The 16,558-nt window shown below is 40.5% G+C and overlaps 1 protein-coding gene across 1 annotated transcript in view; it reads left to right on the forward strand.

Moving 5' to 3' along the window:
* Nucleotides 1–16,233, forward strand: part of TMEM170B (transmembrane protein 170B) — a 65,963-nt gene extending 49,730 nt beyond the window's left edge. Inside the window, exons 2-3 of the mRNA XM_073631060.1 lie at nucleotides 269–439; nucleotides 12,910–16,233. Of these exons, the coding sequence (XP_073487161.1) occupies nucleotides 269–439; nucleotides 12,910–13,040 (302 nt within the window). The 3' untranslated portion in view covers nucleotides 13,041–16,233. The remainder of the gene's footprint in view (nucleotides 1–268; nucleotides 440–12,909) is intronic.
* The last annotated feature ends 325 nt before the right edge of the window (nucleotides 16,234–16,558 follow it).

A 16,558-nucleotide genomic window follows, 5' to 3' on the forward strand; every position in this document is an offset into this window, starting at 1 on the left:
AAATGGAATAGGTATTCATATCAGGAGTTCTTGCTTTACCCTGATTTCACCTGCTGCATGCTTATTCTGCATCAGTGGCTCACAATACGAAAGCAGTAGACACATATGTAACTAGCATTTTCAGAAGAAGGTCAGTAATGGCAGTGTATTTGTTTTTTTTCAATACTCTAGGCAGACACCTAAACCCAAGTTGACTGCTTGGGAAGTATTGTTTGTCCTTTGAGTCTAGTTTCTATTTAACTTCTTATCAATTACATTTATCTTTCAGAGATGTGGTATTGGGTTTTCCTATGGGCCCTTTTCTCCTCTCTCTTTGTCCATGGAGCAGCGGGAGTTCTGATGTTTGTCATGTTACAGAGGCACAAGCAGGGGAGACTCATTTCTGTGGTCTTGATCAGCATTGGGTTCCTGGCTTCTGTCACCGGAGCAATGATAACTAGTAAGTGATATTTTATTGTCATTCTTTTAAATAAAATCTATAAAAATTATACTCACATTATATTTTACAGATTTGTAAATAATGTATGATACCTGCCTATACTCCATAATTGAATGAATGCTACGATTATCTTAATGCAAAAATTGCATTCTAATGCTAATCCTTTTACTCTATATGTGCGCGTGAAACCGTATTGGACAAATACTATAAGTCCCAGCTCTCTCTTCCAGCAAACACATAACAAAAAAATTGTAGCCCATACCCTTTCAGGACCAAACAGTACAGTGAAAGAAATTGATTTCTCCGGGCAGCCAAGCATTGAAAAGTTGTACAAAATCATATCAGGAATATTTATTATTAAAGTCTAATGTCATTTTAAACCAAGATATGCTAGCAAAATATATCTGTTCCTTTAGTAAAATCTGGCTTACTTTTTACGGCTTCATAAGCTCTCCTTTGGTCGTTTCGTGTCCATTACAAATCTACATTGCTATCATGTATCTGTGCAAAATCCACTGATGTGTTTAATTGTTACGCGCCTTCATAAAAGTCTGTTAAGTTGGCCAGGCCTTGGTCTAATATATGAAAAAAAAATAGTTGTGTGAATTGCTTAGCATTTGCACGGCCATCACAAGTAATCCCTATAATGTGTCTAGAATGTGTATGTCACATGATTGTCAGCTCCATCTAGTGGCCCTAATGCAGTATTTCCTGATTGTGGTATTTCAGAGAAATAATACATTATGGCCACTAGATGGCACTGACGATCATAGAACAAATACACATTAGATGCATTCCCAGTGTTTAGTTTCATTTCTGGTATTTCTTGCCTGAACCAGCTATAGTAGTGGGCTATATATATATATGCTGACTGCCATCACAGTGCGGACTGTTTCTGTGCACTCAGCAGTTTGTTTGTAAGTGCAATACTTGCTTTTTTATTGCTATTTTTAATAAATGAGTGACTTGCACTGTGCTGAGTACCTGTGCTTTGTATATTTTGCTGTTTAGATTTCGAAGCATTCCCACATGCAAGTGACAGTGCTAAAATTTACAGTATATCACTCTAATACTGGTTGGACAGTACAGTGGCTGGTGGAGGAGTAGGCTTGGTTCACACTGCTGCGACATGGGATCCAACTTGTAAGACCCTAAGTCAGTGATGGCAAACCTTGGCACTCCAGGTGTTTTGGAACTACATTTCCCATGATGCTCAACTACACTGCAAAGTGCACGAGCATCATAGGAAATGTAGTTCCAAAGAATCTGGGGTGCCAAGGTTCGCTATCACTGCCCTAAGTCACATGACATATCAAATTCAACGTTTCCCTATGAGACCCATCTTAGCTGATACTACACAAGTCGCTCGACTTTAGAAAAGGTTCCTGCACTACTTTGTTCCAACTTGGGTGCGATTTCAGCCCTTGTACATGCTCCTAAATGGCATCCAAGTTGGATGAAGTCGGAAGGAAGTCGCAGGGCAAAGTCGCAAGCAAAGTCCTACGACTTTGCTATTGTAGTAGTGTGAACCGAGCCTAAAGCTGTGAGCAAGCGCAAATTTATTTATTATTTGTACAGTAGAGAATGATTAAAACCCCTTTTAGACATTTTTGTATCGTTCATTTCCTGTTCTGCAACTATAACAGGGCGTAAAAATAAACCTCTCCAAAATATAGGAGTTTCCCTCCTTATGCTGTTATCATTAGAAAAAGCACCCCCATTGGAAAATTTTACATCTTTTTCTGTTTAGGTGACAACAAAAAATTCTGGATAACCTCCTACTTTCTGTCTCAGTGACAGGGACAATAAACACCAGGACATATAAAAAAAAGGGTAAGTCTCCTAATCGGGGACAAGAACAGCAATACAAATCTCACAGTGGTTCAAACCATTCCCTATTTCATCTAAATTTAAAAAAAAAAAACACATTTTAGATATACTTTAGAAGTAGAAAAAAAGGCTCACACAGTAAAGCAAAATATTTTTCCTGATCAGGATGTGTGACAGTGTGAGGCCATTCCACTGTGTAAGAATAGGCAAAAGTTACACATAGTTCTTACGTATACAGTGTGTGAGGCTCCAGAATATCACTTCTGAGTGGAGACGACAGGCTTTTCAGTTTTCTCTGGGTTTTGTAATTCCTGAATTGGATTCTGGAGTCCAAAGACTTTAAAGAGTCTTGGATGGGAGAAAGCCTTTAAAAGAGTTGTAAAGGCAAAAGGTTTTTTTTTATCTTAATGCATTCTATGCATTACGATAAAAAACCTTCTGTGTGTAGCAGCCCTCACAGCACCCCCCAATTACCTATCTGACCTCCTTTTCTCTCCAGCAATGTCCATGATCCCCTCATCCATCCAGTACACTCCTCCTGATTGGCTAAGACAGAGAAGCTGTGCTATTGGGTTCCGTAGCTGTCAATCAAAATCAGTCAGCCAATCAGGGGAGAGAGGGGCGGGGCTAGGTCGGGGCTCCATGTCTGAATGGATACAAGAAGCTCTGACTCAGCTTGGGTGGCAACCTGTAACAAGCTGCTGGCTGAGGGGCACTCAAAGGAGGGAGGGACTAGGGGCAGCAAAGAGGGATGAGGAGGATCTGGGCTGCTCTGTGCAAAACCAACTCCACAGAGGAGGTAAGTATAACATGTTTATTATTTAAGAAAAAAAAAAGCGAGCCTTTACAATCACTTTAACTCACTGTCCAGGTCTTGCTGGAGACCAGCAGGGTGTGTGTGTGTGCAGATGTGTGCAAACTTTAAAATCAAAGGCCTGACAGCATATCAAGGCTCCCGTTACCATGTGAAACCATGGAGACCGTACTCCATGCTGGAGTCTAGAGGTTCTATGTCTAAAGGACCGAGTGGGTCGAGACAACTGAGTAAGTCCAGAGGACTGAGAGAACTTAGAGGTCTGAGAAGAACTGAGAGAGAGGCCAGTGAGTGGGCCCATGCAGCAGGGAGCTGCAACTAAAGAGAGCTGAAAAAGCTGCAGTTATGGTACATGAGCAACAGGTGTGCTGTTGGTTGGTCTGCAGGAACAAAGACAAAAGGTATTATTTTGTGTTTGTCCTGTTTCTGGCTTGAATTCTGTATGAATCTGAAACCCCCTCATGGGAAATCCTGATGTAAGGAACTTTGCTTTGCTTTGAAATAAAAGTGGGCCACCAAGCCCTGAAAATGCACCTCCTGCTTGGCATGAACTCACTAACAAGCACTACAACCATTGAGCTTCCCCAATATCACAAATGTAAAAAAAATGTAATGACATTTTTTGCAGAGTTGTAAAAACATTATGCTCGCATATTTAAAGTGATTGTAAAGTCTTGTTTTTTTTTCCTATAAAAATAACAAACATATACTTACCTGCTCTGTTGCAGTGGATTTGCACAGAGCAGCCCAGATCCTCCTCTTCTTGATCTCCACTCTTCTGTGATCCTGACCCCTCCCTCCTGTTCAGTGCCCCCACAGCAAACAGCTTGCTATGGGGGGACCTGAGCTGAGTCACAGCTCCCTGAGTCCATTCAGACATGGAGCACCCACCCGACCTCACCCCCTCTATCCCCTGATTGGCTAGCTGACTTTGACTGACAGCAGCAGGAGCCAGTGGCGCCGCTGCTGTGTCTTAGCCAATCAGTAAAGAGAATCTTGGATGGGTGAGACACTTGTGGGCATCGCTGGACAGAGAGGGACCTCAGGTAAGTGTTAGGGGGGCTGAGGGGGGCTGCTACACACAGAAGGCTTTTTACTTGAATGCATAGGATGCAGTAAGATAAAAAATTTCTGCCTTTACAACCCCTTTAAGCTGTTACCACCATTAAAAAAAAAAAGCTGGAGTATACACTTTTTTACAATATAAAGATTTTCTTACAAGTCTGTGGGAGTAAAGCAGCTACATATCTCCACGGAGACCTGTGGGCTCTGAGTCTGCAGGGTTTTCGCCCACAGCTTTCTTTTGACTTTTTAACAGACGATATCAGAGCAAAGCCATGGGAAAGATGGTAATATGCACCCATGGTAAAATTGTTAAATTATAAGCCCCCTCCTAGGATTATTGTGAATGGTAGACAAATTATTTTTTCATGCTGTGAACAGCTGGCACTGAGAAATTACCTCCATGCATTTTGTGCCTCATAGTTATAAGGTTAAGTATGTAATGTAAGGAGAAAATGGATTCCATAAAAGTACATTGAAGTTTTATCAAGATAGGACAGAAGATTGAAAAGCAACATACGTGTGTTCAGAGGTAGACTTGGGAAACAATGGTAACCCATCAGAGAGTTTAGGCACGAAAATGGACGTAAACCCTGTTTTTGAACTTGTACATACAGGCAGGGGTGGCCCATCCCTTAAGGGCGTACGGGCGTCTCCCCCCTATGCAGGACGCCGGACGCATGAATTCCAAGGGGGGGGAATCGAAGCACCAAATTAGAGCCAGAGGCTCTAATAGGCTTCAAAATAGGGTGGGCTCGGGGCGCAGAAAATGCGACCCGAGCCCACCCAGGTGTGTTACATTAGCGAATGAATATTCACTATTTGTAACACTGAACCTCCTCCCGGCCAATCAGGAAGTGGATCTTGAGACCCGTCACCTGATTAGCTGAAAGCACAGGCGATCCTATCGAATGCCTAGGAGGAGGGGAGGAGACGCACAGCAGAAGCCGCCATGATGGAGAAGAGGACGCAGGAGCCACTGCCAGCTACCCAATGTCCGCCGCCCACCAGCTAGAAGAGGTAAGTGTCGAATCGACCGGCAGACAGCGGCCGAGAGAGTGGGTGGGGGGAGTGGTGCCGCCAGCCGGCCGCCCAGGAGGGCGGATAGTTGTATGCCGCCCCACCTAAAGAAAAACGCACCAGCCGCCACTGACTAGGAGACTGAGTTCCCTAAAATTTGTGTTTTGCCTTGCCAAATTGTAATAACTGACTAGTAAAAGGGCTTCAGTGGCCAATAAAATAGAACTATGGTCAAAATATAAAATCACATATGTACTGTTGGCTGTCCATCGCAGTAAGACCAGTCTCTCTATATTTCCAAATAGCCTCTGGATTATTTTGTTGATACCAATTGATCCTGCTAGCAGAATGATTGTATAGGAATTTCCTTTGATAAGGTGCTAATTCTTTTCCTTCTGCAGTGAAATCACTGCAGAGTTGTCACCCTTGTTGCACCTGTAGCTGCTTAGATGTTGACATCTCTGATAGCCCTTTCAGTGAACAGCGATGCTTTCACCCATCACAGTATTTTAGACTGACTGAACATCACTGTATCTGCTTAAAGTGGAGGGCCACCCTGCAAAAATATTACAACAAAAATCCAAAAAAAAAAATTTGAAAAAAAAATTTTTTTTAAACTTACCTGAACCCTTGTTGTTAGGCAGTCTTCCTAATCTGCCTGTTCCTATTCCGCGGCGTGTTCTGCTCCTAGCTGAGCGGCCCCGTTGCCTTCTGGGAACTGTGTGCGTCCCCAGAAAACCATGGGGCCATTCACAGATCTCGTGCGCAGTAGGAAACTGGCAGTGAAGCCGCAAGGATCCACTGCCTGTTTCCCTTACCTAGGATGGTGGTGCCAGGACCCAAGAGCCGAGGGACGGGTCGGCCTCGGGCGGCCGACATCGCGGGCACCCAGGACAGGTAAGTCTACTTATTTAAAGTCAGCAGCTACAGTGTTTGTAACTGCTGACTTTAAAAAATTTTTTTAGCTGGCCGGAATCCCGCTTTAAGCTTGCACATCACAGGGAAATACCATACATGTCTTGCTCAGCCCTCCCCACCTTTTCTAGCACTGTCTACCATGACATACCAGAAATCCAGCTTTCTAGCTGCATTTACTAGTTAACCACCTCAGTACTTGCATGTTTAACCTCCATCATTACCAGGCCATTTTTTAGGTTTCAGTTTTGTGAGTTTGACTGACAATTACTTGTGTAAAATTGTACCTAAGTTAATTTTATTTCATTTTTTTTTTTGCACACATGTTAAAATACACAATTTAAACCTGACGATTAGTTAAAACACTCAAACATTATATATATATACTTTGAAAGAAAAGACCCTGGAGAATAAAAAGATGGTAATTGCAAATTTTTTTATTGTCACGTGACATTGATGCAACAGTTTATCAAACCCTAAAGTTAAACACAATATACGGTGCCTTGAAAAAGTATTCATACCCCTTGAAATTACAAAAGATGAGGTTGTGCCAAGTAAATAGATACCTGTAATACTCATCGCTTCCTGGTTCATCCCCTGGAGGGGGGATCATGACTTCCTCAGGCGCACAGGTGTAACAGTGGAGTCCCCCTGTATGGTTAATGGATAGATATATATGCATAGCATGAATCTATCCATGGCCGCGGCGACAACCCCCTGTTCATGCATCCGGCCCCTTTCAGGATGCTGGGTGCATGAATTACAGCAGCGGGGGTGTTTTTTTGAAGCCATAGGCTCTAATAGGCTTCAAAATAGGGTGGATTTGATGTGCAGAGCATTACGCTTGGAGCCCACCCAGGTGTGTTAGAAAAACAAATTATTATTTGCATTACTAACACTGAATCACCTATCCGCCAATCAGGAAGCGCTGGTCTGATACCCGTTCCCCAATTGGCTGAAAGGTCAGGTGATTCTATTGGATGCCTAGGAGGAGGGGAGGAGACACACGGCGGAAGCCGTCGTGATCTCAGAAGAGAAGAGGACATAGGAGATGCTGCCAGATGCCCACTGCAGCCTGATCCCCTGCCCGATGTGCCCGCCGATCCCCATTGCTGTGTGTCCGCCGATCCCCACCGCTGTGTGTCTGCCGATCCCCGATGCTGTGTGCCTGCTGATCCCCGATGCTGTGTGCCCACTGATCCCCGATGTACCAGCCGATCCCCACCACCGATGTGGTAAGGGCCGGTGGACCGGCAGACAGCAGGGGGGTTTGAGGTGCCGCACGGGGGGGTTGTTTGCCGCCCCCAAAACAAAAAACCACCAGCCGCCACTGCTAGGATACCTGACAAGGTACCTCCTGGCCGCTATAGCAGTCTGCAGTATGTTTAAGAGCCCTTAATCCCTTGACCCCAGGACTTGGGACTCAAGAGGTTAATAACCACTGGTTGGTTTTCTACCATATAAATTTAAAAACAATTATGCTGAAAAACATATCAGATAAATATTTTTTTCTTCAGAAATTTAGGCCAAAATGTAATATGCTACATTTCTTTAGTAAAAAAAAAAAAATATATTATTATTTAGTCAGTGTGGAAGTTATAGAGTCTAAAAACTTCATTTAACCCTTTCATGACTAAGCCTATTTTTGAAATTTGGTGTTTACATGTTAAAATCCGTATTTTTTGCTATAAAATTACTTAGAACCCCCAAACATTATATATATTTTTTTAGCAGAGAATCTAGAGAATAAAATGGAGATTGTTGCAATATTTTATATCACACGGTATTTGTGCAGCGGTGTTTTAAACGCAAATTTTTGGGAAAAGGGACACTTTCATGAATTTTAAAAAATCTAAACAGTAAAGTTACCCCAATTTTTTTGTATAATGTGAAAGATGATGTTATGCTGAGTAAATAGATACCAAACATGTCACGTTTATAATTGCACGCACTCTTGGAATGGCGACAAACTACGGTACCTAAGAATTTCCATAGGCGACGCTTTAAATTTTTTTTACGGTTACCAGGTTAGAGTTACAGAGGAGGTCTAGGGCTAGAATTATTTCTCTCGCTCTGACGATCGTGTCGATACCTCACATGTGTGATTTGAACACCGTTTACATATGCGGGCGCGACTTCTGTATGTGTTTTCTTTTGCTGCGCGAGCTCGCGGGGATGGGGTTGCTTTAAAAAAAAAAAAATTTTCTTATTTATTTTATTTAATTATATATTTATAAATTGTGTTAAAAAAAAAAACATTCTGATGACTTTTATTGCTGTCACAAGGAATGTAAACATCCCTTGTGACAGTAATAGGTGGTGACAGGTACTCTTTATGGAGGGATCGGGGGTCTAAAAGGCCCCCAATCCCTCCTTTGCACTTCAAAGTATTCAGATCGCTGAAAACGGCGATTCTGAATACTGTGTATTTTTTTAAATCGGCGCCATTGGCAGCCAAGTAAATGGGAAGTGACGTCATGACGTCGCTTCCGCGTTTACAATGAGAAGGCTGGAACGAAGCCACCCACAGCTTCGTTCCAGCCCGCCCCCAGCCGCCGGAGATAGCCGATTGGCTACCGGGCCTCCCGATTGAACGGGAGGCCCGGTAAGAGCGGCGGGAGGCAGCGGGAGGGGGGAACGTCCCCTCCCGCTCCTCCGGTATAACAGCCGAGCGGCTTTTAGCTGCACCGGTTGTTATATTTGGATAGCCGATCGCCGGCTCTAAACAACGGTACCGGGATGATGCCTGCAGCTGTGGCATCATTCCGGTATAACCGCCGAAATCCGAGTACGCACATCTGCGTACGCTCAGCGGGAAGGGGCTATATTTGAAGTTTATTAGCTGTGATGTTCTGGCTGTTCATCACATTTCTGTAGCCTCTATAATTCCAGAACAGTGTAAACAGCCTTTCCAAAAACATTTTTTGGAAAGCAGACACCCCAGTGTATTTAGTGAGAGGTATGGTGAGTATTTTGTAGATCTCATTTTTTTACTACAATATTTTGGAAAATTGAGAAAGTAAATTAAATGTTTTTGTTATCAGTTTAATAAGATATTTCTCACACACAGCATGGGTATACTGTACTTAGAATTACAAACCAAAACACATTTTCCTATGCCTCCTGTGTATGGGGATACCACATGTGTGAGACTTTTTTGCAGGCTAGGCTTTCAAGTCAGTTATGCATTTGATTTCCTGACTGCCTATTATAGTTCCGGAGGCCCTAAAGTTCCAGGACAGTAGAAACACCTGCATGGTATTTGCTGAGATGCATGGTGAGTCTTTTGAAAATCTATTTTTTTGCCACAAGTTTTTGGAAAACGAAGAAAGAAAATAAAAATATACTTTTATTTACTTTCTTCAGCACATTTAATAGACTGGTATCGGCTAACATCAGATGCTTGCGCAGACTCTCAGCAAATTCATGGTACAGAGTCCCTCTGATTGTCTCTACCTGTTCCTTGTGATCCACTGTGTCTAATCACAGCACGATCACAGGACTGTGCAAGCACGGGCTTCGTTTTCGGGGGAATTCTTGGAACAATAGGGCAGTGGACCAGGCATTAAATATAGTGGGCGGTTCTAAAGGTTAAATAAAGTGGCAAATTATATTTCTTTTGAAGTGTTATTAAACCCTCCATTAAAAAAATAACATACAGCAGCATATATATGCACTTGTTACGTTTGTTGTTTACCTCATGTTGTCCTCTTTTCCTAGCAATTTTGAGTTCCCTATTATTTTTTTCTCTTTTTAGGGTGGCTCTGTACCCTTGCAGGGTTCACTGGAGTCACCCATATGAATATGCTTTTGCCCAGGACTTCAGCCTGATGTGCCAATGCTCCATGCACCCACATACTCAGGCAGCTCAGAACCCCACTGAATGGCTCAACCACAAGCTCCTTCTACAGGGATTGACTGACAGCTGTGGTTGGAAAGACCAGCTGAAATCCTTAGCTGTCCATGCATGTACCTTGTATTATTGGTGCGAAGGATGATGGGACTTGCACTGCAGCCATGATCATTTGTATGAGTTTTACAGTGTGCACTCATCCAGACTAGAAGTTTGGGGGAAGCAGGGGGCTGAGGAGCAAGTCATTATTAAATAGTAAATGACTGAGACTTATTTTTGAAAACACGTTGAGGTATGCATTTACTACATGGACATGAATACATTCATGCTAAAGAAAATGGGAATTTATTATTTCTTTAGGACATTTACAATGTCAGCTTGCATTTCAAATGCCTATTTATCAATCTTACAGGATAAACTGGATGCTTTAGATTTGGATGGATTTTTAGAGAAGTCTTATAGAACAAAATACAGAAAGGGGTTTTAGCATAATCAGGGATCTAACCATTTGAAAGGCTTTCTGGCTAATAAATGTGTTAGTGGCACCTTGTGGTATGTGCTATTAGTGGGTCTTGTACTTTTAAAGGTTTATATGGTCTCCTACTCCTTTGCACCTTAAACAATCATCATGGCATGACACACTTCCTTGCTATCATCCATTGTTATCCTGATCTAGTCAAAGCTAACGACTCTAAATTGGCTAAATAAAATAAATGAGAAAACTTAAATCATCTGTACATATTTTCGTGAATGAAAAGATGATTTTTGCAGAATATCGGTCAGAACCCATTCAGCTTTCATTTCCTGCTATGTTTAACCCTAGATGTTTACAAAGGAATTTCCTTAAATACAGAATAAACAAAACCACAAAGATTTTCCCTTTTACAAAAGACATTTTCTGATATTTTATCCAGTATTATGTACTCCATAAATTCACCGAAACGGAGGTTCCATTCTCTTACTTCTCACTACTTACATGTTATTACCATCTCCGTCTTGAGATGAGTCATGAACTAGCTAAAACATTTTCTCAGCCCCCAGAGCTTTTCTAAAAATATATGGAGTTAAGCAACACTCGTTTTCCTGCGTAAATGCTCAGTTTCAATTTAAACAAAATGTGAATGGCAGCAACTAATTCATAGCAAACTTTGAATCCTGTGCACAGTTTATACCACTGCAGAACGTTGCAGAAAAATTGTAATGCATTTATAGTATGCGAGTGCATATGTTTAAATATTTAAAGAGCTTACCCTATTCGTTGAACAGAAATGAATTAAAATAGCAGTCTATCATCGGCTACCCACAACTAGCCCGGATCTATCTCTTTATCACTTCTAAACTGTGTCATTGGGTACACGGGTGCTGAACAGACCTGCCCACCACTAGGTAAATTCAGCAGAGGGAACAGAGCAGGGAATAGGTGTTCTTTTTTCAATATAAGATTGGCTTTGAAAATTTGATAGGAATTACATTTGTGATTCATTTTGTAAATCCTAGCTGATGATTAGAAATTGACCATATTCTGGATCTGATGGATGCTAATAATTCTATTGCTTCATTTTGACACTCCAGACAAATCGACCTGGAGAAATAAAGCTGTTCTGAACAGCTTGTACTACTGTCCTTCTTTTCTGTAATATAGACAGTCCCTCACGTATGTAGAACAGATGACATTAAGGACGTGTGACATTAAAGGCCTGTGTAGATGACCTTTTGTAATAAAGGGTTAAACTTTATTACTTCCATGTTTCTATGTTTAACCTTTCAAATATGTGGATGCAGTACAATAATGTCACACAACTCAGAAGGTTAATAATAAAATTAATTTACTTAGCTTGGTTTAAAGATGTATTACAAATGATAACATAAATAAATACAATATTATTCAATCCAGGGGAGTTCACCATTTCATTTGAAATACCTAGAGGCAACAGTCTGCTTGATTCAGACTCATCTTCTTTAGTTCTGAATAAAATTCAAATGGTCTTCCAGCCATATAATATACATAGCAGCCCAAAAAAACTAGTTAAACCGGTTTAAAATATAAGGTTGTAAAGTGGATATGGTGGTGCTTGTTTCTGGTGCGGGCACTGTGGTGTGTGCCTCTTTAAATACGCCTAGAGTGCTGATAAAATGAAAAATTTCTGCTCAATATATTACATGTGCAAATAAGCAAAAGTGTAAAATAAATCTAAAAAACAAATTAATATTTGAGTCAACTCAATGTATAAGTGCACCTAATACAGTATTACAAATGAACTGTGCAATCAATCAAAATATCTCTCTATGCAAAACGCATAAGGTAAATGTGCAATAAAGTGACAAGTGCCGTGTCCAAAGTGGTTCCTTGGCATCCGTGCTATAAAACAGGAAAAAGTGACATATGCTATGAAACAAAATATAAGTCCATAATTTAATTTGTGTTCAAAAATCTCGGAGTGTGCCGGTGTCTCAACACGTGCTCCCCTGCTCTCTCCTCACTCACCAGAAGATTTTCCCCTTTAAGGAGTTATATCAGCATTTTACGGCGGATTCACACTATGGGGCTCTTTTGTTGTTGTCTCTGCATGTGAGTGATTTGGATGGGCAGATGAAATAAGAAGAGAGAGACAGCCCTAGATATGGATTCTGTATACCGCCACAGAGTGCTTTGAATGCTGATATATATGTTTGCTTTGCTGCTTTGCAGTGGAAAGCATTGAATTAGGAACATGTCTTTTTTAGATACTATGCTTACCAAACCAGCCAAGAGTGACCAATACAGGCAGGGCTCATACAGCATAATAAAAGGCCTTACAGCCCTAACTCAAACCACTGAACAACAAAAGCAGCAGGAGGACTGCAGGGAGAGTTCTAGTCATACAAAATGTATTACAACCTCAGAATAGATTTCCTTTTATAGATAAAATGTGATCATATTTATTGTCAGTTTTCTTATTATTTTCCCTAAATTGCATATTTTTAATCCTGTTCCAGGTGCTGCCGTTGCAGGGATTTACCAAGTAGCAGGCAAGAACATGGCTCCTTTGGAAGCGCTGGTCTTTGGAGTTGGACAAACAGTACTAACAGTGATCATCTCCTGTTCACGTGTCATTGCCACACTATGACACATAAAGTATTGAATCCTAATGGAGCTTAAGCCTAAAGGAACACATATTAATGTGATGTTGTTGAGTAGCTACACATTGCATAATATACTGATTTGAAGAAATCCCAAGCAGGATAGAGCTGTTTTAAAGGAAGTTGCATCTCTTCAAGTTAAAAAGAGATCTTCGATTGCTAAGCTGTTGCACTAATGAAATGCCTAGCACCTCACGTGCCTCAGTTAAAGGCAAGGTGTTATTCTTTTTCTACAATACTGCAGGAAGAAGCACCTTGCAGAACTGAAATATTTGAATATCCCTCTAGTGATGTGAGCATGCCTCTGTGGAAGTAGTGTTCAATGCTCTCCTCGTGAATTATTCACCACAACGCCATGATGGAACAAAAAGTATGAATGAAGTAACTGGACAAGCTGGACTCAAATGTTTCAGAAAGAGTGGTAGAATGCCATTGTGCCAAATGGATTCATTTCTTCATTCTTTTTTAACGTACTCAACATTGTTGGAAGCATGAAATGTTGGTAAATGATAGAATTACATGACAGCCATGGATGTGATCTCAACTAAAATGGAAACTATTTCACAAATGTTATTTGCTCTTGACTGATATTTGGACTATGAGAAGTTTGAAGAGGCATGATAACTTCAAATTGTGTTCCCTGATTCATCAAGTACAGATGGTCTGTGACAATGTGACACATGAATAATATACATTTCACTTCATGATGCATTCAATACCCAAAGTTAGTATAAATCTAACCTGTGCCAAATGCTGGAAACTAGATGCACAGATGGAGATTGTATTGTCTATATCAACTGTTCAGGATGTATTTGGCATTTCTCTTGGCTAGCATAGGGAATGAAATGATCAGTAATTAGTGCAAAACTTCTATTCTTGCCCTTTTCAGTTTTTGTAATGAGTGCCATTGTAATAAGTGGGAGTTTAGGCTGATCGTAAAGCAGCTTTAATCAGCCTGATAACAGCAGTCACACTCTGACTTTCAAACAACACTCTAGCTTAAGGGTAGTCAAATCATCCTCATGGAAACTGAGTAGGCTCATCTTCATCCCTGACTCAGTATGAAGCCAGGAGTAAGGCAGTGGTCACAACCACGGGAAAAATTAAGTTGCTTCTCCTATGGGTATTGACAGTCATGGCAGATTTATTATAACAAGAGAACAAGATAAATTTTGCAGTTTTTTTTGCATCTCAAATTTTGTAATGTTTCCAACATTATTTTTAAGTAAATATTTGATCAAACCTAATGGCCAGCTACTATACAGTATGTGGTACATGCATATCTGTGCACTCTTTACACTTATCCTTTTGTTGAGATTATACTCTAGGAACAGAGTATGAAATTCCTTAAAGTGGATGCAAACCCTCACATACACCCAGTGACGTGAACAGCATCAGATGATACACAGAGATGAAACAAATCTCCCTACATAGGTTTTTACATGTATATCTGCAGTCTTCGGCTTAATATATTCTCTAGAAAGTTCAGGTCATGTTACAGCATACAGCCAAGACAGCTGATTGAAGGAAAGGCACACACCCCACTTCACATAGGCAGAGACTCTCAGAGCTGTTATGTGAATAGTTCAGCTTTCTGCTAATGTATTTATAGTAACCTCTCCGACACAAATTTCAGGCTGGTTTTATCACAGTTGTCGGAGGACTTGTCAGAAGTTATAAAAGGAACTGAGCAGGAGAAAGCGATAGGACTTAGTGCTTTGAAGAGAGATAAGAAAACACTACAAATATATGTGCCCAGCTCAAATTTTACAGGTTTACATCCACTTTAAGGTAGAACGTAAGTGTACCTGAGGACCAAAAACCGAAAAAGTTATTTAATTAATTTTAACATTTAAAGAAAACAACCATCCATCCATGTTTCTATGCTTTACTTTGTTGAGAAGTCACTTTGAAATACATCCCCCTAGCATTTCTAGCTGTGGCCATCTCTAGTAAGGTCAGATGATTCATGTAGCTTTTACTTCCTGGAATCTGTCTGCCCTTAGCTTATATTTACCTGAGAAAGCCCCGTCTTCCCTCCTCCAAATAAAAGAAAAAAAGACCCATGAAGACTCCTAGGGTGTATGATATCATTTTGGCCTAAACTAGAAAGAAACCAGGAAGCAACTGAGGAAATGTGAAAAAAAGGTGAACACTAGTAAATATAGTATCCCTTCCTATCTATTTACTAATGCTAGCAGCATAGGGATTAAAAATAGTTAATATTGATTGAGAGAGTTTACTTTCACTTTAACTGCATCCAATTACTCTGAACACCAGAGCACCAAACAAATAGGTCCTATACTGTAAAAATCCAGCATGTTGGCATTTGGGAGCACTTTACTGTGTCCTTGTTATGTGGTCTTTATTAAAAATTAAGTGATTGTGGCTGTGGTACATTTCTAAAATACTATGAGCACTTCTCCAAGATGAGCAGTCACCAGTTCATAAATTGTAATCATTCCTTATCTAATATAAATTGGTATCTATTATAAATTGTGCATATCTGAACTGGTGTGTACTGTTCACATAGATAGTCGCTGTATTTAAAAGATAAGTTCAGTTTTGTAGCACAAAGCCCTATTTGCCCCTCTACTCCAGCAGATCCATTGATATAGATACAGACCTCAGATGAACTCTTCAGTAGGTTTAGATTGCTACAGTCTGCCCAGGGCTTTTTATCCTTTTGGACAGTAGTGGCCACCGCTCATGAATGAGCAACTTCCATACACAAGGCCTGCCCTTCTCCCTACAATGAGCAATGAACACCCGCACAAGTCTGTTTTATATATATATATATATATATATATATATATATATATATATATATATATATATATATAGTTGTGGAGGAGAACAAGAGGGGGCAGGTATATGTGGTATGGGGCTTATTACTAAAAAAAAAGTGGCCGTATCTACTAAAACCAAAACCAGTTCATATCTTTTTTTTAACACAACATGAAAACATAAGTAATAATACATAACTTCTAAGAGTCATTCAGTCTACAAGTTAAATAGTTCAGGCATTGTTTACTAAAATGATAATCCAGTAGTACCAACAGATTTTATATTTTTAAAACTAAGCCAAACTGGCACTGTTAATCATGTTGACCTAGTATTTGCTGTAATGCCCTTTTTAGAATTTCATATAAAAAAGCCACAGAAGGAATAACAGCATAACAGCATAAGGAAAAAAAAAATAATATATATATCTATATCTCTCTCTATATATAGAGAGAGATATAGATATATCTATCTATATCTATATATAACCCACGTAGTATATAGGAATGCCTTAAATAGTAAATAAAGGCAAGATTATTTTATTTGTTTTGGACAGAGATGTTAAGGCCCCTTTCACATTGGGGTGGTGGGGGCGTCGGCGGTAAAAAGCCGCTATTTTTAGAGGTGCTTTACCATCGTTTTAGTGGTGGTATTCGGCCACCAGCAGGGTGGTTTTAACCCCCTCTAGCGGCCAAAAAAGGGTTAAAAACGCCCGCAAATC

The sequence above is a fragment of the Aquarana catesbeiana genome, linkage group LG05 (genome assembly GCF_042186555.1).
Source record: "Aquarana catesbeiana isolate 2022-GZ linkage group LG05, ASM4218655v1, whole genome shotgun sequence".
Taxonomy (NCBI): Eukaryota; Metazoa; Chordata; class Amphibia; order Anura; family Ranidae; genus Aquarana; species Aquarana catesbeiana.